The following is a 23,626-nucleotide window of genomic DNA, read 5'->3' on the forward strand; positions in this document are numbered from 1 at the left end:
CAAACCCACACATTTATGTATTTATTAAAATACATTATGAATTGACATTCTCTTCAAGTTTACAATATATAAAACTAGATAGATATATTGGTTTATTACAGGGCAATGGCTGACAAGCGCTAAATAATCCTCAACCCCACAATAAAAATCATGTCACTTTATATCACATGCCAGGATAGAAACAATACTTTACAAACTTACACACCTTATGAAAACCTCTGTGAATTTTCCATGCTAACCAAACGAACCGCTTGTCTTATAGTCCCAAGATTCCTGTTGCTATAGAAATTTTCTACAAACCAAGCGTTTCCGTCATACGTCAAAAGCTTAAACCTCATTTTTTTTTCAGTTCTTTGCAAACAGTCAAGAGGTTGACAAGATCTTTATTTTAGTTCCTATACTTTGGACATGCTTATTTTCTATGTGGCGAATGTATGTCAAAGTTATATAATCCATGAGATAGGAGTCTCGGTAGGAGGCATTTATTATCCACCATTGATTGAAACTAATTTTTTCCAGCCGACTTCTAACAAAGTGTGGGTGGAAGGAAGCGATCCATCTTCCTGATTAGGAGCGTGTGGTACCTTAAAATCATTTTGTGAGCCTCAATCCAGCTTCCAATCATCATGAAAGAATCAGTACTGCCATCATATACTCCCATCAGCTGAAATTGAACCTCCTAAATAATAAAAAAAACTTCTATCGCGGGAGGTCAAAGAGGAAGTTCAACCAATCAACCAGACAGTTGGAGCATTCAGTTGAACTCCCATCAGCAAAAGCTGAACCTCTTAAATTATAAAAAAATTCCTTCACGTGAGGTCAAAGAGGGAGTTCAGCCAATCAACCAGACAGTTGGAGCTATCAGTTGGACTCCCATCAAAAAAGTTGAACCTCCTAAATACTAAAAAAAACTTCCTTCACGTGAGGTCAAAGAGGGAGTTCAACCAATCAACCGAACAGTTGGAGCTATCAGTTGAACTCCCATCAGCAAAAGTTGAACATCCTAAATACTAAAAAAAAAACTTACTTCACGTGAGGTAAAAGAGGAAGTTCAACCAATCAACCAGACAGTTGGAGCTATCAGCTCAACTCCCATCAACAAAAGTTGAACCTCTTAAATAAAAAAGATTCCTAAACGACAGGTTAAATTTGTCCAAGCCACATGATCTTTTCCCCCACATCTCTTAGAAGAGACCTTAGCTTCAATTCCCTCCCTCGCTCTCACATTATCTTTATAATAAATTGGCAGACAAATATTTCGACGCTGAATCCGTATCCTAAGTAAAGAATAGATAAGGTAAAGAATGCGGCTCTATATAACCCAGCCCGTCGGTGCTGATCTCTGTTTTGTGGCCCTAGAGCCAGAAAATGGGACAGAAGCTGGAGGGGGGAGACCAGACATCCTGTGCTTTGCCTTTGCCAGATTCTTCTAGGTACCCATTTAGATCTGGATTGACTCTGGCTGAGTTTACAGAGTCACGGCACAGACATGTTTTAAACAAAATAACCAGTGACACCAGAACTTCAGTTCGTATCCAATTGTGCTTAGGATTACGCCTCCTTTGTGATTTTGCCTTATATTTTTCAGGCTTCACGGTGAAGAAGTTCGGCTAATGTTGTGGGATACTGCTGGTCAAGAAGAATTCGATGCAATTACTAAAGCATATTACCGAGGCGCTCATGCTGCTGTGGTGACATTTTCGGCGACTGATCGACACTCATTTGATGCAATCAGGTCTTGGAAGAAAAAGGTATTTGCTTAAGAAATGTCTAACTCGTATTAAGGGCTAAACAGCTTTCAAATAGGGATCTTTTCATTTTGTCCTTAAGGCTGGATAAGAAATTCTATCCCATGAAAACAATGAATATATTTGTGAAATAAGTAGTTTTATTTTCGTTAAAATCCTTATAAAGTATCACTATTCTCAGAAATTCTAGTCAACTTTTTTTAAATCCTTAATGAAAGAAAAAACAAATATAGATAGCAAGAGGCAAAATTATAGTTAAAGATAAGTCTGCGAACCGAGCATAGAATATCGAAACTACAGTGATAACAGTGATCAAGCATGGTTCTGAAGCGTGGACGCTCCAAAAGACGGACGAGGGTTTGTTAGATATTTTTCAGAGATATTGTCTACGGATTGTTTTGGGTACCCGTTAATTGATAGTATTTCAGACAGTAAGCTGCAGGAAGAATAAGGTTTTATCTTGCTTTCTGGGACATGTTCTGTAGATGAAGGATGACAGATCATCAAAGTCGTCCTTGTCAGCCAACCCTCTAGGACAAAACAAAAAGCAGGTCGTCCCCTGGTCGCTTTTGGGTACTTGAAATTTCCTGGGAGGGTGTAAAGAGGGAGGCTTTGAATAGATTGACATGGAGGGAAGGTTTGCGTAGCTGTGTTTGTGCCAGGTAGTTGGCGCTGCAGTGAATTAGTAGTAGTAGTATGTACCTCGACACTTTTAACTACAAATTTAAAGGACCCTATGCGTCTAAATTGACCATTAGACTGTAATTAATTTTTAATTCTCTGTTTGGCTCTCGAAAAGTCTCTTGATATATTTATTGCAGTAAATTGAATTTTATTAGAGCTATTGCCTCAGGTCTCCTATAATCATGAGAACTGAAAGAACATGGAAATCTTCTAAATGAAGTTAACTTTTTTTCTTTCTTGCATGCCAAGTTCATTACGCTTTCAATTTCTTGATGACATGCTAATATCAATGACAACCATGTAATCCCCTGATGAATGAGTGGATCACAATCTTGTTGTCGAGAGATGACATTCCCTTATGATACCAGGATTGACCGGTGTTTTTATACTTCTCCCTAGAAAAAGCTTTTACAGCCCTAATAGAGTCAAAATCTTGCCACGCTCAAATACTTGAAATAATGGTGTATATGGAACAGAGCCAACCTCAGAAGTACGTCAAAACCATTTGTCTTGTGATTTTTCGTGTTTTTGTGTCAGTTCTGTTCTCTACCATGATAATTTGAAAGCTCATATTGTAATTTTGTTGTTGGCCAACTGTAATCTGTTACGTTGGCATGAGATAGAATCAAATTTTTCATTGTGACAGGGCAAAACAGTGTAAAGGTACGGCCAGTTTTTTACGTTTATACCCAATTTTTACTAATTACTAAAGGCTAAAATTCGGTAGTTAATACATTACAAAAACATCAATAATGCATTCAGTCCCTGCTACTTTAGGCAGAAGAACTCTCTCAGACTTAGTCTTGATATCTCATTTTTAACAAACGGGAAAAGGCATTTATTCCTTGTTCTTGATAAATGGCGGTGCTTATTTTCAACCACAATTTTCATGCTATAGAAAAAAATTATCACTACGTTGGATATTTTAAAACCATATGCCCAAACTAAGGTGACAAATTTGTTGCAAATCAAGGCAACCCAGAAATAAAAAACATGTTTTAGTTTCAGATAGTTTTTCTTTCTAGGGTCTGTTAAAAAATGGTCTAGGATTCATATTGATTTATTTTGAGCAATTTGAAGTCTTCGTAAATGCCAAGGAAAAATCAACGTCCAGACGTTCGGGCAATATTGAAAATAGTATTCAACTAATGAAAAATATAAGTTCTCACGATTTGGTACAGAAACAGAACGTTCCTGGACACTGTTGCCACGAGTTTACTAATATGTGCTTTAAACGACAAAGTTGAATCTATATAAATACCTAAATATCTAAGATATCTGCTCTTTTTATGGAGGAAATCCCAATATTAATAGTCGAAAATGACACACGCCTCGCGAACTTCGAACTTTGCCAAAAACAATAAATTCCGACTCCACTAGGTTAGGTATTGATCGATTGTCATGAAACCAATAATTACATTCAGAGCAACAGTTTCGAGGGGTAATCGTAGGTCCTCCTCGTTGCCCACCTTCAAACTAATTGCTGTGACATCCGCAAACAATATCGGTAATTCTTCTTCTGAAGGCATGCAATATGGAAGATCATTTATATAAATTAAAAAATTAAATTAAAAAATCTGTTACACAAATACCAACTCCTTCCCTCTTATTCTGTTTCCGACTAGCATGAAAAAATCTATAGTTTTTATATTGTCCAAATGTATTGTTTTCATCGAGAAACATTTCGCAAATTCCCAACACATCTGTAGAATGGGCTTAAATCACGGGATTTCTTTTACTCAAATCATTTTAAGTTAAAGTAATTAATGATAAATATAGAAGAGGATTTTAATTATCTTCTTGCACTAAATTGCATTTGACACATGGCGGAGTCATCATAATAAATTATAGACTAGCATTACAAGTGCCATTAGCTTAACGGTTCAATAAAAAAAAAACACAAGACTAAATCACAGTTTCATCTAACGTATCTGTCAGAGTAAATTAAATGGTATGCAAATTTGTGTATTGAATTATCAAAGCTTGTAACTCTGAAAGCAATTTATCAGTTCTTATAAAGTTGTATTAATGTGTTAGTTTTTCACAATTATTGGAATATTTTCTTCGAGTCTAAAGAACCGTTAATGTTAATGCCCAATTTAAGTTTTTTATCCGCAGTGAATCTCCTTACCAGAGCAATTATGGGCGATACATCAGTAAAGAAATGTTTAATCTCCAAAATTATCTTAGTAGATCAATTTCGTCAGCTGCTTATGAAAAGGTGGTGGTAGCCTTCTGCTCCTCCACTAAATATTGGAATTCTTATAATTTATCCCATAACATTTCACATCTGACCATATTCTCCTCTTTTTAAGGACTTCTGCTCCCAGTAATATCTCATCCCCACGAGAAATTATTCTAGCGTAAGTGCCAGAACTTTGTATTTAAAATTGCTGATCAATGATATTTTTCGAAAGTTCCAGCAAACATTTGAAAACTATTTTTCAAACAGTTCGTGGTAACGAACTGTAGTAAGGAGCGACCCAGCTCAATAGTAACCGAAGCTCTAAAAAACGGAATTTTTATTACAATAGTTAGATCAAAAGAATCGCATTTTAATGCTGATTTTAAATATATAAGTTTAAATATATAAGTTTTTCATTACGTTTACACTTACCCATCAAAAGTTACGAGCCTGAGTAAATTTGACATATTTTAAAAAATAGGAGAAAACACCCCTTAAAAGTCATAAAATCCTAACGAAAATCACACCATTAGATTCAGCGTATCAGAAAACCCCATAATAGAAGTTTCAAGCTCCTATCTACAAAAATGTGGAATTTTGAATTTTTTGCCAAAAGATAGATCACGGATGCGTGTTTTTTTTTCAGGGGTGATCGTATCGACACAGTTGTCCTAGAATGTCGTGTGAGGGCTCATTCTAACGAAAATTGGAAGTTCTAGTGCCCTTTTTAGGTGACTAAAAAAAAACTGGATGGCACTTGGGCCCCCTCTCACGCTCATTTTTTCCTGAGCTCACTGGATCAAAATTCTGAGATAGCCATTTTATTCAAAATAGTCGAAAAACCTAATGACTATGTCTTTGGAAACGACTTACTCTCCCACAGTCCCCTTGGGAGGGGCTGGAAGTTACAAACTTTGATCGGTGTTTACACAGTTATGGTTATTGGGAAGTGTACAGACGCTTTCAGGGGAATTTGTTTTGGTTGGGGAGGGGTTGAGGGTAATTTTATTAATTTCAACTATTAATTCTGCGGCCTTTGTGATTCAGGGGTCATTCTTAAGGAATTGGGACAAAGTTTAAGCTTTAGTGTAAAGAGCAAGGTATTGACGAGGGGGTAAACCCCCTCTTATACGTAATTAAAATATACGAATATAGAAGTTCGTTACAAAAGTTAATTCGAAGTTACGTATATTTTTACTAATAAAAACGTTCGTATAAAAATTAAAAGTTCTAGTTGCCTTTTTAAATAACCAAAAAATTGGAGGGTAACAAGGCCTACTCCCTCGCTCCTTTTTTCTCAAAATCTTCCGATCAAAACTATGAGAAAGCCATTTAGCCATGCAAATTTAGCCATTTAGCCATTTATCCATATGCAAATTTCGTTTTAAATATTCATTTGCTTAGAGCCAAAATCAAAATATGCATTAATTCAAAAACGTTCAGAAATTAAATAAAAAAAAACATGTTTTTTAACTGAAAGTAAGGAGCGATATTAAAACTTAAAACGAACAGAAATTAATGTTGCGGGGAAATTACCCCGCTCTATACGCTAAATTTTGTTACTCTTTTAAAAAGTAGAGTTGAGAGAAAGAGTTAAACTTAAGCGTAAAGAGCAGGGCGTTGAGGAGGGAACAGCCCCTTTCATATACAGAGTAATTTCTGTTCGTTTTAAGTTTAAATATCACTCCTTACTTTCAGTAAAAAAAAAAACTTGTTTTTTTTATTTAATTCTAATTTAGACTGATGATTCACTTTCAGTAATAGCAAGCTTGTTTTCAAGAAGAAAATATAAGGTTGAACTTTGTCCGAATTCGTTACATGAAAATTATAACTCTGTGGATATGTATAAAACTTGTGGATGCCTTTCTTTAACAACAGTCTCCCTAAGCACTTTATTAAAGATGGTTTTATTCCCCTAGCTCCCTAAAGATGGTACTTAAGGTCGCTTTATCGTAACCTAATGCAGAATCTAGGAACTCTCAAAAGGACCCCTTTACTTAGTAAGCTTCATTTGCCTAGAAATATCATGTGTTGATATGTTGATTTTTATTTTGTGTATAAAAATGCTTATTTAATTTTTATTTCTATGCACCCGAAAAAGAAAAATAAACTTAACAAAATACTATTGTTAGATTTTCATGATCGTTTTCTATTGTCAAACCTAGCCTAACCTGATACTGATTGGTTTAATCTCATTTTCAGCAATAAGTCACCAGCTTCAGGATTGTACAAAGATGCTTCAGCAAAAACCAAAAATATATTAAGCGAAAAAATCAATTCTTCTTACTTTTGGGGGACCACCCCTTTCCCCTCTTCCTCCTCCCTAAAAAGTAAAACATGCATATTAGAATGTGCATTATGTATTAGTATGAACGGACTCAAGTTATGGCTCAGGCCACAAAGGCCCGTTGCATCAACGCACAGGAAAAAAAGAATAACAAAGTAGCAACGTTAATAACGATATATCATCCACTCTGCTGGGCTATTGGTGCCCCCCCCACCCTCGGGGATGGCATTTTGAGTGAGGGCTTGACTTTCTCTTTTATCATTTCAGTTTATAGAAGAATCTTCCTTGGTAGTGTCCACCTTTATCTCCCTTTCTGAGAAGCCTCTCCCCAGCTTCAGATCGGTTTCGACAGGCAACACTCGTCTCTCAAAAGAGAGGAGATCACCCACTACTTATCAGCCAGGAGCTGTAAGCAACACTAGATCCTCCAAACCGGCGGTAGCAAAAATGGTTCTTTCTCCCATCCCGGATCACTCCCCATTGGTCTTTTCCAGCATCTAGCTCGGTACTTCGTATTCCCTAGGGGCATTCACCCCTCATGATATTGGCTTCAATCCGTCCAATCTCGACAGCGTATTCCACAAACTACCCTGCCTCATAGTCAGACACTGGGCAGGGTTACGAGTGGCTGCAAGATGACTGAAATTAACAGTAGAAGGCTTTGTACTGCTCCCAGGGACATCACGAGAAGGTCGTCATCAATACAACCATACCTTATGCATGGTGTTTGGTAGAATTTGCTGACAAGTGATGTTTTTATTATGGAATTTTTTTCAAAAGCATAAACACAGTACTTTTACTGTAATAGTTGCTATTATTTCCAAAAAATTTGAAATTTCCCCTTTCTCAGCAGCCCCCTTCCATATTCAACTGTGGGTGCACGACTCTTTGATACCGTCGGCAATTTCCATTATTTATATTGTGCCAAAGTAAAACACATGATAATAGTGTACTTCTTATTCGTTTTGTTCCTTTTTTTCGTTCTTCTCTACCTCCTTTTGAGTACTCCTTTCTACCGAACCTATTTATGGATTCCTGCCCTATTTTATAGACCCTTGTTATTTTCTTCATTTTTATTGAGTCATAGCAAACTAGCTATCATGGTGTATTTTTATTTTGGGTGTTTTTTTTCTTCTGTATACTTTTCCCTTAAGGGACTTATGATTTAGTAAAATTATTTTGACAATTTGGCTACGGTTCATCGATTTGACGACATTTTATTATTCTTTGTCTGTTAAATTTGTACTAAATTAATTGCTTGCCTTCAGCAATATACTTTACCATTGTTAATTACATTCTGTAATCTATTTGCGACTAGGCAATATAATTAATATTTGTTGTCTATTCTTTATTCTATTTTTTGTTTGTACTGAAGACTTTTTAAAGATATCTAATTAGTCAGTGATGACGAATAAATTATTTTGGGTGCCAGATGGCAGCAAGTAGGCAACCCTTTGCTCTTACCCTTTATTCGCACAAATACATTGTATATCATAAAGGGCTATACGCAGGGTCGTACCCAGGATGTTTTTTTGGGTGGGGGAGGGGGGGGGGTACAAATAACTTTAAAAATGCGTTGTTTATATTTTTTTACGTTTTTACAAGTCGGACAAACATTTTGGGGGAGGGGGAGGTAATCTGCCTAGCTCCCCCCCCCCCCCTGGATACAGCCTATGCTATACCGTCATGCTTTGAAATGGTCCAACTTACACTAGAATTATACAGATGGGTAAAATGTTTCAACTTAGGTGCTGTTGGTTGCATAAGTCTTATGCTTCTGAAAAACGCATGAAGACACGACGGAAAAAATGAATAATGCTAAATTGTTTTTGCCGTTTTTTTTTGCGTGTTTTTTTTCGCCGTTTTATTATCACTTAATTTAAGTGTTCGAGGAATTTTCTTTACTAGCTTTCTATATTCCAATCTTAGATAGATTGTTAGATAGATTCCAATCTTAGATAGATTTTTTTTACTCCTCTAAAATGTTTTCCTTTTCTACCCATATTTCACGATTTGAGTGGCGTTATTTGTTATTTATTTTATCGTTTAACTGCTTTTTTCAAACTTTTTTGTTTTTAGCCCTTGAACTTCGATGAAGTTTCTCTTCATCTAGATTTTCTCTATATTTTCTCCTTTAGATATTTTCCTTTTCCACCAATATTTTGCGGATTTGGGTGCTGTTAGTTTGTTATTTATTTTATCGCTTAACTGCTTTTTGCAATTGTGTTTTGTTTTTAGCCCTTGAATTTTGATGAATTTGTTTTATTTGTCAAGGATTTAAAATTTTGTCATTTTTTGAGTGACATACTTAGTAACGAGTTAGTACTTATTTTAGTGATATGACGAGAAAGATAATTGGGGAATATTTTCGTTTTATAATGACCTTTTTTTTAACAGAAATTGTCGCTGCTAAGTTTTTATTTTGCTGTATTTCCCATTTGACATTTATTAAACATTATTAAATTTAAATTTAAAAAAGAAATTAAATTAAAAAATTTAAACTTTTTGACATTATTAAATTTAGGATTTACTGCTTGTGAAATTTGTGTTTGAATTACAAACTTATCTTATTTAACACTTACACTGCGGGACTGTATTTACAGTAGCGATCGCAAAGGTTTTTTCTTCTCGTAAATATAAGGTTGATAAAAATGGCTGCTATTAACTCCTCAATTATATTTTTTTTAGGTTTCGCTTTGTTGTTTGCGATTAAAAATGCTTATAATGGTAATGATATTCCGTTTCAAGGCCTTTAAGCAATTTACAGGAATCCATAGGTGTAACATTGAAATAGATAAAAAGAAGTTATTGAAACAAAAACGCAAGTTTGACCTCACTGATGAGAATCAGGTACTTAAAATATACACGATTGACTGAAGAATGACTATAGTATTTTTGCGACGTTGTCAAATGCAGCTACACAGCTAGGATAGATTAATAAAAATATAGAATAACGCTACTTCTCTGGTCCCATCCTATATCTACTTGACATGCTTCAAGAAGACCATAATGAATCTGTCCCAGTTGATACGGAAAAGGCATTGCAATACGCCAGGAGGTAAACAGCCACCGTGTATCTAACAAAAGGGTGGTGATCAATGATGGTGGGGGTGATGCATACCTGTATATCTTGTTTTTCCTCAAGGCGGAATCGAGGTCGTATGGGGTTTACCCACCCCCGCCCCTTCCTTTAAATTTTTGACAAATTTTAACAAATTGAACAAATTTTTGATGCGTTTTTAAAGTTTTTTCCTTTGTGGTTTCTTTATTCAGACATGTTTCAATATTCTTTTGGTTATTTTTTCCCTCGATTTGTAATTGGTGGATATAGCAATGATTTTGTTTATGCTTTTTTGTTTATCTTATGCTTTTCTTTGTATTCCTTGCACGTTTTCTTTTTCTCTTATTTTACTCCGTATCCGTTTTTCTAATATTGTTGGTTATAAATATACTTGCTTATTTACCAATATAATACTATCATCCATATTTATTCAACAATAGATGCAAAAAAGTTCAATAGCGAATAAATTACATGAATTTTTTTACTACTGAAATTGGAGTACATTCTTCGAAACCTATACCAATACCAAATTATACATTGCAGTCCTTTTAATTTAACTATTTGTGTTTCTTTGTGTCTAGATACTGTGATTATTGACAACTTTCCTAGGTCATTTTTATCATGTCTAGCAAACCGTCATATCTTCTAAAGTCTAAAACCGAGTATCAGTAAAACGTTCAAAAGTATCTCTTTTTTCACCCTCCGTGAACTCCCATATGCTGATGAAGTTGTTCCAACAGTTTTGTCAATAAAATTTAATAATAAAGTAAAACAAAAGTGCCATATATTTCCGATGTAACACCTTAAATTAAGCATTCCTTTCTTAGGCAACACTGCCGTTCTATGATGAACAAATAAACTTTCAAATGGGGAAAAATTCATTTATTTAAACAGTGAAAAAAAAAGGATTGAAAAATGGATTTATCCCCATTTGAAAGTTTATTTGTTCATAATAGAACAGCAGCGTTGTTCAAAAAAATCATAAATTTTACTGTTTATATTATAATTTTTATTATTTGAAGTTAGATTCTTTATTTAATTTTTTGTTCCCTGCTTTTAAAAAAATATTATACCCATTTTGTTTCATTATTTTCATCTATTAAATTCTGTGAAGTGATTGACAGTGTGGTCTAAGATATTATCTGAGTAAACCACTATAAACCACTGTTGTTCTATGATGAACAAATAAACTTTCAAATGGGGATAAATTCATTGATTTAGACAGTGAAAAAACAGGTACAAAAGTCCAGATATTTCTATCACATACACAGCGACCGTTTTCAATTGAAGATGGTCGCTGTATATGTGATCGAAATATCTGGACTGTTGTAACTTTTTTTTCTCTCTAAATAAATGGATTTATCCCCATTTGAAAGTTTATTTGTTCACCGTATACTTCATCAGCGAATTTTTTTTTCCTATTTAAGAATTAACGACGCTTCTTGACTACTAAGGTCCCTGCAGTGCATTCCTGCAGCGTGATTCGATCTCTGGGTCCCGTATTACCAAGCTAAGGTCAAATCCGCTGCGCCACCACAGGACATTCATCAGCGAAATAGAATCACCAATTGTGATTTTCAAAAGATTTACCATTTTTTAGGTGGAAGAAGAATGTGGAGAGATCCCAATGGTTATTGTCCAGAACAAAATAGATCTTGTTGATCAAGCTGTAGTTGAAGCGTAAGTTGATTTTATTTATGCTTTCATATGCGGAGGAGATGGAGTTGTGAGTTGATGGGTGACTCCACCTTAGAGGGCTCGTCAAGAAATCGCTTGTAAATTCATATAAAACATGTATAAGTAAAAAATAGACAGGAAGTAAAGCTAGTGGTGAATAGTTTAGACTGAGAACATATTAATAATAGAATACTAATCCCTCATTTTATGACTAAAAAGTGGAGGATATCAGTTATAGTATATTCCCAGGAAGAACCGACTGACGGAAACAGTAATGACTCGGATGAATTTTTCTTATTTTTTGACAAAAAAAAAACTGCATCTTTGTATCTTGCCTGTTCTAAATGCGTTACTTTTTATTATAGCGACAATCCAAGTCACTACTTGTACACTTGAAAGGTAATTTTCTTCACAGATGTTATTAAGGGCCTACTTGAGAATCAGTATTTCCGAAGGCTAAATGGGTAATGACTCTAGCCTAAGCCTTTTATAGCCTTTAAATAGTATTTTTAAATCCTATTTAGCCATTTATTCTAAATGATTTTAGGCTGAATAATCTGGTAATGACATACATATACAAGAACGAATCAGGGTCACTGAGGATGACGTACTTGACGAACCTTATAAAAAGTCTTGAAGACTCAATTTATCTGTAAAAAGAAAAAAAAACTTTTAGACCGAAATGTTTTTGTTAGTATACACCCCCTTTTACATAAAACTGTCCTTTACAAGATTGTTACGCATTTAAATTACATGCAAAAGTCAAGTGTCCTCAATATGGCGTATGGTCCTCATGAAACATCAGTTGAGCAAAAACCTCAGGTAGGTTGTCTCTGCCCACCCTAAAAATATATAATCATAAAAACCCTCATCCCTCCACCCACCCCAGAAGATTTCTCTGACTCTGCCCCTGCAAAGGCAATTTGGCCTTCTAAAAGCAGCTATATTAATTTCATTGGTTTGCTATTTTGTGAATTATTGAAAATAAAGGTATCAATGAATAAGAATAACAGCATAATAATTAATCATCTTTCCTGCAGGAACGAAGTGGAAGCGATGGCTAGGAATCTTCACTGCCGACTGTATCGTACCTCAGTCAAAGAGGATCTCAACGTGAATCAAGTTTTTGAATATTTGGCTGAAAAATATTTAACGCATCTAGATGCCATGATGGCTGAAGAAAATGACTTACCGCCTAAAAGCATCATGATTAGTAAGTCATCTCTTCTCTCACATAGGCTATTAAATAGAGATGTGAACGAAATAATTTCTTTCTACCTTCATAACTACAAAGATAGCCCAACAGTCAGTTTTTTTATTTTTTGTTTTTTTAAATAAGTTTTTGTCGTATATTACTTCTATCATACTTGATGTTGTCATATTTTTTTTTCCATTGTTCTCTCAGTGTTTGTCCAAACTTATTAATCTAAATTTTGTCCAACTGGGCTTGTGATAGATTCATTTTTTTCACCCTTATAAGTAGATTAAATAAAAAAACTAGTTTTTTTTTTAACTGAAAGTAAGGAACGACATTAAAACTTAAAACGAACAGAAATTGCTCCGTATACGAAATGGGTTGTCACCTCCGCAATCCCTCGCTCTTTACGCTAAAGTTTTTAATTGTTGGCAAAGAGTTGGCTAAAGTAGAATTGTGGCAAAGAGTCAAACTGTAGCGTAAAGAGTGAGGGATTGCGGAGGTGACAACCCATTTCATATACGGAGTAATTTCTTTTCGTTTTAAGTTTTAATGTCGCTCCTTACTCTCAGTTAAAAAAAAAACTTTTTTTTTTTAAATTTAATTTCTGAACGTTTTTGAATTAATGCATGTTTGATTTTGGCTCTCCGCACATAAATTATTAAAATGAAATTTGCATATTAATTCTTTTTTGGCTAAATGGCTTTCTCTTAGTTTTGATCAGACGATTTGAGAAATAAGTGATGGGGAAGGAGGCCTAGTTGTCCTCCAATTTTTCGGTTACTTAAAAAGGCAACTAGAACTTTTAATTTTTAACGAACGTTTTTATTAGTAAAAAATATACGTAACTTAAGAATTAACTTACGTAACATACTTTTATATTCTTATTTTTTTATTATGTATGTCCCCTCGTTAATAATTCGCTCTTTACACTAAATCTTAAGTTTTGTCCCAATTCCTTAAGAATGACCCCTGAATCAGAAAGGCCGTAGAATAAATAGTTGAAATTACTAAAAAGTACTTTAGCATAAAGAGCGAGGTATTTATCCCCTCCTAAATACATCGCTCTTTATGCTAAAGTATTTTTAGAATCCCTCATATGCGTAATAATCTCTTTTTGTTTTAAGTTTTAATGCTACTCTTTACTTTCAATTGAAAAAACTTTTTCATGTTTATTTTTTCATTGCTTTTCTTATAGTAATGCTAAAAATTCCCGCGCCCTTTTCATTGAATTTCTTTTCCTTCATGACATGTTCCTTCAAGGAAAGATCCTCCCACATAGCCCCCTCCCCTTAACCCCACCCCCAAGCCAAAAAATCCCCCTGAAAACGTCTGTACACTTCCCAATAACCATTACTGTATGTAAACACTGGTCAAAGTTTGTAACTTGCAGCCCCTCCCCGAACAATCCCTGTGTCCCGGTCGTCATTTATATATCCCCCCTGTGCCCCCGGCGTCCCCGTTGTAGTTGTGTCCCTGTGTCCCGGTCGTCATTTATGTTCCCTGTGTCCCGATGTACCAGTCTGTAATTTCTCTTTGAGTGTCCCGGTCGTCATTTATATTCCCTGTGTCCCGGTCGTCATTTGTGTCCCTGTGTCCCGGTCTGTAATTTCATCAGTTGACAAACATGACCTCAGTCGACACACAAACATGACGTCACTCGACAGACAGACAGACAGACAACTTATTTTTATGTTCTTGTGATTCCTCGGCACGCTTTCTTTTCTTACTTTCTCTATCAGCCGCAAGTTTTTTGGCATACACTCTCTGAGCAGCTTCCTCGGCTGTTGCCATTGTAGGTTCTGCAGTCATTTTACAACTAAACATTTTTCCGTCCACGATCTTCTTACAATTAAAAATTTGTCTTTGTCCAGCAATTGATCTGAAAATGTTTGACCAGAGTCATCGTTTTGCAATCGGACACGCATATTTGTAGTTAATTTTAATTAATTTTACGTGTGCCCATAAATTAGAGTTTTTCAGGCAAGCATTCATTTCGTCTGCAGGAGTTAAACTACGTAAAAATTGCGAATATACAACATTCTTGGCTTTCCCATTGTCTGTGCATATACAAAGCCGTATGTACTAATAATGACGTCATATGCAAACGCTCTTTTTACAAACAAACAAACATTCATACACAGAACTCGTTTTTATATAGATAGATAGATAGATAGATGCAATACAAATTAACTGCGTAAAACTTGCGAATATACAACATTCTTCGCTGTCCAATTGTCGCTGCATATAAATAGATTGTCAGGTTTACCGACCCTCGAACATGCAACGTACAATTGTCCATGGGAAAAACAATCAGTATTAAGATCTATACTACATTTTTCTAATGATTGACCTTGAGCTTTGTTAATGGTGATTGCAAATGCTAATCGAATTGGGAATTGCAATCTTTTAAATTGAAAAGGCAGATCCGTTGGAATCATGGGAATGCGAGGAATAAGAACAGCCTCACCCTCAAAAGGCCCTGTCAAGATTGTGGCCTCTATTAGGTTTTCCATTGTTTTTTTTACGGCAAGTCGTGTGCTATTGCAAAGCTTTGGTGGGTTGATATTTCTTAAAAGTCTTATTGGTACGCCTATTTTTAGTTGTAGCACGTGTGGTGGAAATCCTGAAAGATCTATGGAATTTAAAAATTCAGGTGGATAATTAACCGCTTCATTTGGTTCCAAAACTGTGTCGACTGGCTTGTAAAGGACTGCTTGGTCTCGAATCTTGGTCAAAACAATATTGTTGATTTCGTGGACGTCTATATTTTTGGGTGCGAGAATCGCTCTTTCACTTAGCCATTTATTATTTTTATAATTTTTTAAAATATTCGGAAATACTTTTTCAATCAATTCATTTTTGGACGTCACTAAATTACAGAAATCAGCAGGTAGTTGTATACGTCCTGAAATTGAGTGTACTGGGTGCTTTCCGTTTCCAATTGCCAGCAATTGATCTGAAAATGTTTGACCAGAGTCATCGTTTTGCAATCGGACACGCATATTTGTAGTTAATTTTAATATTTTTACGTGTGCCCATAAATTAGAATTTTTCAGGCAAGCATTCATTTCGTCTGCAGGAGTTGATCTAGGTATTATAGGTAATGTTTGCCTGAAATCTCCCGCAGGCAATATTAATGTGCTGCCAAAGGGTTTCGACTTCCCTCTCAGAGCAGCTTCCTCGGGTGTTGCCATTGTAGGTTCTTCAGTCATTTTACAATTAGAAATTTCTCTTTCAACGGTCTTCTTACAATTAAAAATTTGCCTTTGAACGATATTCTTAAATACCTGTGTCCTGGTCGTCATTTATATTCCCTGTGTCCCGGTCGTCATTTGTGTCTCGGTCTGTAATTTCTCTTTGAGTGTTTTTTAGTTTTTTACATTTTTTCTTTTTTCAGTTTTCTTTTTCTTCTTTATTTTTTAGCTTCACTATGAAATACATATCGCCGAACCTTGGTTAGAAGCGCCACCCCAACACCTAGTTGGTGGGGCGCTTCGCAACCCCCCCAAGCCCCCCCCGCGCGCGTAAGTCGTTACGCGCCATATTAGTTACGCGCCATTGTAGTTGTGTCCCTGTGTCCCACCTATGAATATAGATAGATTTATATATGTGTTTCAAACTACGTAAAAATTGCGGATATACAACATTCTTGGCTTTCCCACTACTGGGAGCTTTCCGTTTCCAATTGCCAGCAATTGATCTGAAAATGTTTGACCAGAGTCATCGTTTTGCAATCGGACACGCATATTTGTAGTTAATTTTAATTAATTTTACGTGTGCCCATAAATTAGAATTTTTCAGGCAAGCATTCATTTCGTCTGCAGGAGTTAAACTACGTAAAAATTGCGAATATACAACATTCTTGGCTTTCCCATTGTCTGTGCATATACAAAGCCGTATGTACTAATAATGACGTCATATGCAAACGCTCTTTTTACAAACAAACAAACATGCATACACAGAACTCGTTTTTATATAGATAGATAGATAGATAGATGCAATATAAATTAACTGCGTAAAACTTGCGAATATACAACATTCTTCGCTGTCCGATTGTCGCTGCATATAAATAGATTGTCAGGTTTACCGACCCTCGAACATGCAACGTACAATTGTCCATGGGAAAAACAATCAGTATTAAGATCTATACTACATTTTTCTAATGATTGACCCTGAGCTTTGTTAATGGTGATTGCAAATGCTAATTGAATTGGGAATTGCAATCTTTTAAATTGAAAAGGCAGATCCGTTGGAATCATGGGAATGCGAGGAATAAGAACAGCCTCACCCTCAAAAGGCCCTGTCAAGATTGTGGCCTCTATTAGGTTTTCCATTGTTTTTTTTACGGCAAGTCGCGTGCCATTGCAAAGCTTTGGTGGGTTGATATTTCTTAAAAGTATTATTGGTACGCCTATTTTTAGTTGTAGCACGTGTGGTGGAAATCCTGAAAGATCTATGGAATTTAAAAATTCAGATGGATAATTAACCGCTTCATTTGGTTCCAAAACTGTGTCGACTGACTTGTAAAGGACTGCTTGGTCTCGAATCTTGGTCAAAACAATATTGATGATTTCGTGGACGTCTATATTTTTGGGTGCGAGAATCGCTCTTTCACTTAGCCATTTATTATTTTTATAATTTTTTAGAATATTCGGAAATACTTTTTCAATCAATTCATTTTTGGACGTCACTAAATTACAGAAATCAGCAGGTAGTTGTATACGTCCTGAAATTGAGTCTACTGGGAGCTTTCCGTTTCCAATTGCCAGCAATTGATCTGAAAATGTTTGACCAGAGTCATCGTTTTGCAATCGGACACGCATATTTGTAGTTAATTTTAATATTTTTACGTGTGCCCATAAATTAGAATTTTTCAGGCAAGCATTCATTTCGTCTGCAGGAGTTTATCTAGGTATTATAGGTAATGTTTGCCTGAAATCTCCCGCAAGCAATATTAATGTGCTGCCAAAGGGTTTCGACTTCCCTCTCAGAGCAGCTTCCTCGGGTGTTGCCATTGTAGGTTCTTCAGTCATTTTACAATTAGAAATTTCTCTTTCAACGGTCTTCTTACAATTAAAAATTTGCCTTTGAACGATATTCTTAAATACCTGTGTCCTGGTCGTCATTTATATTCCCTGTGTCCCGGTCGTCATTTGTGTCTCGGTCTGTAATTTCTCTTTGAGTGTTTTTTTTCTTTTTAGTATTTTTTAGTTTTTTACATTTTCTCTTTTTTCAGTTTTCTTTTTCTTCTTTATTTTTCAGCTTCACTATGAAATACATATCGCCGAACCTTGTTTTTTTTTTTTTTAACTAAAATCTGGTAGGCATTGATGACCTTATCCAAGTCAAAATCCCAAACCCAATCATCATCGCTATCATTTTCAGTTTTGATATGTTTTGACTCTCGCTGTCCAGGTGGATCTTCATCTAACTGCGCGGTTTTGTGTTCTTTAGCCTCAAGCCTGTTTCCTTGCTGTTCTTTTGATTCCTCGGCACGCTTTCTTTTCTGACTTTCTCTATCAGCAGCAAGTTTTTTGGCATAGACTCTTTGAGCATCTTCATCGGCTTTTGCCATTGTAAGTTCATCAGTCATTTTGAACTTAAACATTAATAGATTTCTACGTGAACATATATGTCTTAAATATCTTTAATGACGTCACCGTCATATCAAAAATTACGACAACTAACTTCATGACGTCAGTCGACACAGAAACATGACGTCACCTGACAGACAGACACACAGACAGACAACTTATTTATATATATATAGATATCTTCTATATATATAAAAATAAGTTGTATCTGTGTTATGTCTGTTGAGTGATGTCATGTTTGTGTGTCGACTGATGTCATGTTTGTCGACTGACGAAATTACAGACCGGGACATCGGGACACAAATGACGACCGGGACACCGGGAGATAGGGAATATAAATGACGATCGGGACACTCAAAGAGAAAGCGACCGGGACACAAGGAATGTTCGATTAGCTGTTGGGGTGGCGCGAAGCACCCCCCCCCCCCCCCAACAGCTAGTATATCTATCTATATATATAAAAATAAGTTGTCTGTGTGTGGATCTGTGGATCTGTGGATCAGGTGACGTCACACTAAATTATTTCACACTAATACAAAAGAAGAAAAAAACCAAAAAAGGTAAAAACTACAAAAAAAAACAAAAAAGAAAAAAAAACTAAAAAAGCTAAAAAACTAAAAAAAACTAAAAAAAGGTAAAAATCTAATAACTAAAAAAAAACTGAAAAAAATAAAAAAAGGCAAAAACTACAAAAAAATAAAAACTAATAAAAAAACTAAAAAAGCTAAAAAACTAAAAAAAACTAAAAAAAAACTAAAAAAAAAGGTAAAAAACTAAAAAAAACTAAAAACTAAAAAAGAAAAAAACTAAAAAAAAGGAAAAAACTGAAAAATAAAAGAGAAAAAGAAAACTAAAAAAATATGAATAAATATATATAAAAATAAGTTGTTTGTGGGTTATGTCTGTCTGTCTGTCTGTCGAGCGACGTCGTGTTTGTCCGCATATGACGTCTGAATTATTTCACACTAATACAAAAGAAGAAAAAAAACTAAAAAAGGTAAAAACTACAAAAAAAACTAAAAAGAAAAAAACTAAAAAAGCTAAAAAACTAAAAAAAACTAAAAAAAGGTAAAAAACTAAAAACTAAAAAAAACTAAAAAAAGGCAAAAACTAAAAAAAAAACTAAAAACTAATAAAAAAACTAAAAAAGCTAAAAAACTAAAAAAACTAAAAAAACTAAAAAAAGGTAAAAAACAAAAAAAAACTAAAAACTAAAAAAGAAAAAACTAAAAAAAAGGAAAAAACTGAAAAATAAGAGAAAAAGAAAACTAAAAAAATATTAATAAATATAAAAAATATAAATATAAATATAATATAAATTAGCAATCAACAAAGCACCGAGACACAAATGACGACCGGGACACAGGGAGTATAAATGACGACCAGGACATAAGTAAAAAAAAAAAACTAAAAAAACTAAAAAAATGGTAAAAACTACAAAAAAACTAAAAACTAATAAAAAAACTAAAAAATCTAAAAATCTAAATAAACTAAAAAAGAAAAAAAAGAAAAAAGGAAAAAAATAAAGGAGAAAAACAAAACTAAAAAACGAATGTATATACAGACCGGGACACCGGGATACAAATGACGACCGGGACATAGGGAATATAAATGACGACCGGGACACAGGGACACAACTACAATGGGGACGCCGGGGGGCACAGGGGGATATAAATGACGACCGGGACACCGGGACACAAGGAATATAAATGACGCCCGGGACACTCAAAGAGAAATCACAGACTGGAACACCGGGACACAAATGACGACCGGGACACAGGGAATATAAATGACGACCGGGACACAGGGACATAACTACAAAGGGGACGCCGGGGTGCACAGGGGGATATATAAATGACGATGGCGACTCAGGGAATGGTCGATTAGCAATCACCATCAACAAAGCTCAAGGGCAATCATTAGAATCATGAGGTATAGATCTGAATACGGATTGTTTTCCCATGGACCATTATATGTTGCATGTTCAAGAGTCAGTAAACCTGAAAATCTATTTATATGCACAGACAATGGGACAGCAAAGAATGTTGTATATTCGCAAGTTTTACGTAGTTAAAAACATATATATATATATATATATATATATATATATATATATATATATCTATCTATCTATATTCACAGGTGGGACATCTATCTATATTCACAGGTGTTGGGGTGGCGCGAAGCGCCACCCCAACAGCTAGTTGGTGGGGGCGCTTCGCGCCCCCCCCCAAGCCCCCCCGCGCGCGTAAGTCGTTACGCGCCATATTAGTTACGCGCCATTGTAGTTGTGTCCCTATGTCCCACCTGTGAATCAACCATTCCCTGAGTCGCCATCGTCATTTATATATCCCCCTGTGCACCCCGGCGTCCCCTTTGTAGTTATGTCCCTGTGTCCCGGTCGTCGTCATTTATACTCCCTGTGTCCCGGTGCTTTGTTATATTGCTAATCGAACATTCCTTTTGTCCCGGTCGCTTTCTCTTTGAGTGTCGTCATTTATTTAGATTGTTTCTCCTTTATTTTTCAGTTTTTTTCCTTTTTTTAGTTTTTTTTTCTTTTTTAGTTCTTTTAGTTTTTACCTTTTTTAGTTTTTTTTAGTTTTTTTCTTTTTACTTTTTTTTTTAGTTTTTATCTTTTTTATTTTTTTTTATTTTTATTCTTAATTTTATTAGTTTTCTTTTTCTCTTCTATTTTTCAGTTTTTTCCTTTTTTTAAGTTTTTTTTTTAGTTTTTAGTTTTTTTAGTTTTTTTCCTTTTTTTCTTTTTAGTTTTTTATTGGTTTTTACCTTTTTTTTAGCTTTTTTAGTTTTTTTCGTTTTTTCTTTTTACTTTTTTTTTTAGTTTTTATCTTTTTTATTTTTTTTTATTTTATTCTTAATTTTATTCATTTATATATCCCCCTGTGCACCCCGGCGTCCCCTTTGTAGTTATGTCCCTGTGTCCCGGTCGTCGTCATTTATACTCCCTGTGTCCCGGTGCTTTGTTGATTGCTAATCGAACATTCCTTTTGTCCCGGTCGCTTTCTCTTTGAGTGTCGTCATTTATTTAGATTGTTTCTCCTTTATTTTTCAGTTTTTTTCCTTTTTTTAGTTTTTTTTCTTTTTTAGTTCTTTTAGTTTTTACCTTTTTTAGTTTTTTTTAGTTTTTTAGATGAAATTTTTTTTTAGTTTTTTTCCTTTTTTTCTTTTTAGTTTTTTATTGGTTTTTACCTTTTTTTTTTAGCTTTTTTAGTTTTTTTCGTTTTTTCTTTTTACTTTTTTTTTTAGTTTTTATCTTTTTTATTATTTTTTATTTTTATTCTTAATTTTATTAGTTTTCTTTTTCTCTTCTATTTTTCAGTTTTTTCCTTTTTTTTAAGTTTTTTTTTTAGTTTTTAGTTTTTTTAGTTTTTTTTTCCTTTTTTTCTTTTTAGTTTTTTATTGGTTTTTACCTTTTTTTAGCTTTTTTAGTTTTTTTCGTTTTTTCTTTTTACTTTTTTTTTAGTTTTTATCTTTTTTATTTTTTTTTATTTTATTCTTAATTTTATTAGTTTTCTTTTTCTCTTCTATTTTTCAGTTTTTTCCTTTTTTTAAGTTTTTTTTTTAGTTTTTAGTTTTTTTAGTTTTTTAGTTTTTTTAGTTTTTTTAGTTTTTTAGCTTTTTTATTTTTTTTATTAGTTTTTAGTTTTTTTTGTAGTTTTTGCCTTTTTTTAGTTTTTTCAGTTTTTTTTTAGTTTTTAGTTTTTTACCTTTTTTGTGGATCGTCACCTGATCCACAGATCCACAGACAGACAGACAGATTATTTTTATATATTTTTTATTTTTTTTTATTTTATTCCTAATTTTATTAGTTTTCTTTTTCTCTTCTATTTTTCAGTGTTTTCCTTTTTTTAAGTTTTTTTTTTAGTTTTTTTAGTTTTTTAGTTTTTTTAGTTTTTTTAGTTTTTTAGCTTTTTTATTTTTTTTATTAGTTTTTAGTTTTTTTTTGTAGTTTTTGCCTTTTTTTAGTTTTTTCAGTTTTTTTTTTTAGTTTTTAGTTTTTTACCTTTTTTGTGGATCGTCACCTGATCCACAGATCCACAGACAACTTATTTTTATATATCTATATATATAAAAATAAGTTGTCTGTGTGTGGATCTGTGGATCAGGTGACGTCATGTTTGTCCGCATATGACGTCTGAATTATTTCACACTAATACAAAATAAGAAAAAAAACTAAAAAAGGTAAAAACTACAAAAAAAACTAAAAAGAAAAAAAAACTAAAAAAGCTAAAAAACTAAAAAAAACTAAAAAAAGGTAAAAAACTAAAAACTAAAAAAAACTGAAAAAACTAAAAAAAGGCAAAAACTACAAAAAAAACTAAAAACTAATAAAAAACTAAAAAATCTAAAAAACTAAAAAAACTAAAAAAACTAAAAAAAGGTAAAAAACTAAAAAAAAACTAAAAACTAAAAAAGAAAAAAACTAAAAAAAAGGAAAAGACTGAAAAATAAAAGAGAAAAAGAAAACTAAAAAAATATGAATAAAAATACAAAAAAATAAAAAAGATAAAAACTACAAAAAAACTAAAAAGAAAAAACGAAAAAAAACTAAAAAAGCTAAAAAAATAAAAGAAGCAAAAATCTAAAGAAGGTAAAAACTACAAAAAAAAGAAGAAAACAAAATAAAAAAATCTAAAAAAGCTTAAAAACTAAAAAAAAACTAAAAAAAGATAAAAAACTAAAAAAAAACTAAAAAAAGGAAAAAACCATAAAATAAACTAAAAACTAATAAAAAAAAATAAAAAAAGCTAAAAAACTAAAAAAACTAAAAAAAACTAAAAAAGGTAAAAACTAAAAGAACTAAAAAAGAAAAAAAACTAAAAAAAGGAAAAAACTGAAAAATAAAGGAGAAAAAGAAAACTAAAAAAATATAAATACAAATAAAAAGATAAAAACTTCAAAAAAAAACTAAAAAGAAAAAAGAAAAAAACTAAAAAACCTAAAAAAAGGTAAAAACCAATAAAAAAAAACTAAAAACAAAAAAAGGGAAAAAATTAAAAATTTATTTCATCATAAGTTTTCAACTGACGAAATTACAGACCGGGACATCGGGACACAAATGACGACCGGGACACCGGCACATAGGGAATATGAATGACGACACTCAAAGAGAAAGCGACCGGGACAAAAGGAATGTTCGATTAGCAATCAACAAAGCACCGGGACACAAA

The 23,626-nt window shown here is 33.6% G+C and overlaps 1 protein-coding gene across 2 annotated transcripts in view; it reads left to right on the plus strand.

Annotated features, from left to right (window-relative positions):
* Positions 1-23,626, plus strand: part of LOC136033561 (ras-related protein Rab-23-like) — a 130,608-nt gene that overhangs the window by 87,066 nt on the left and 19,916 nt on the right. For both annotated transcript variants that reach the window (XM_065714315.1, XM_065714316.1), the window contains exons 4-6: positions 1,589-1,751; positions 11,566-11,645; positions 12,683-12,855. In XM_065714315.1, coding sequence (XP_065570387.1) covers positions 1,589-1,751; positions 11,566-11,645; positions 12,683-12,855 — 416 coding nt within the window. The remainder of the gene's footprint in view (positions 1-1,588; positions 1,752-11,565; positions 11,646-12,682; positions 12,856-23,626) is intronic.

The sequence above is a fragment of the Artemia franciscana genome, chromosome 12 (assembly GCF_032884065.1).
Source record: "Artemia franciscana chromosome 12, ASM3288406v1, whole genome shotgun sequence".
NCBI lineage: Eukaryota > Metazoa > Arthropoda > Branchiopoda > Anostraca > Artemiidae > Artemia > Artemia franciscana.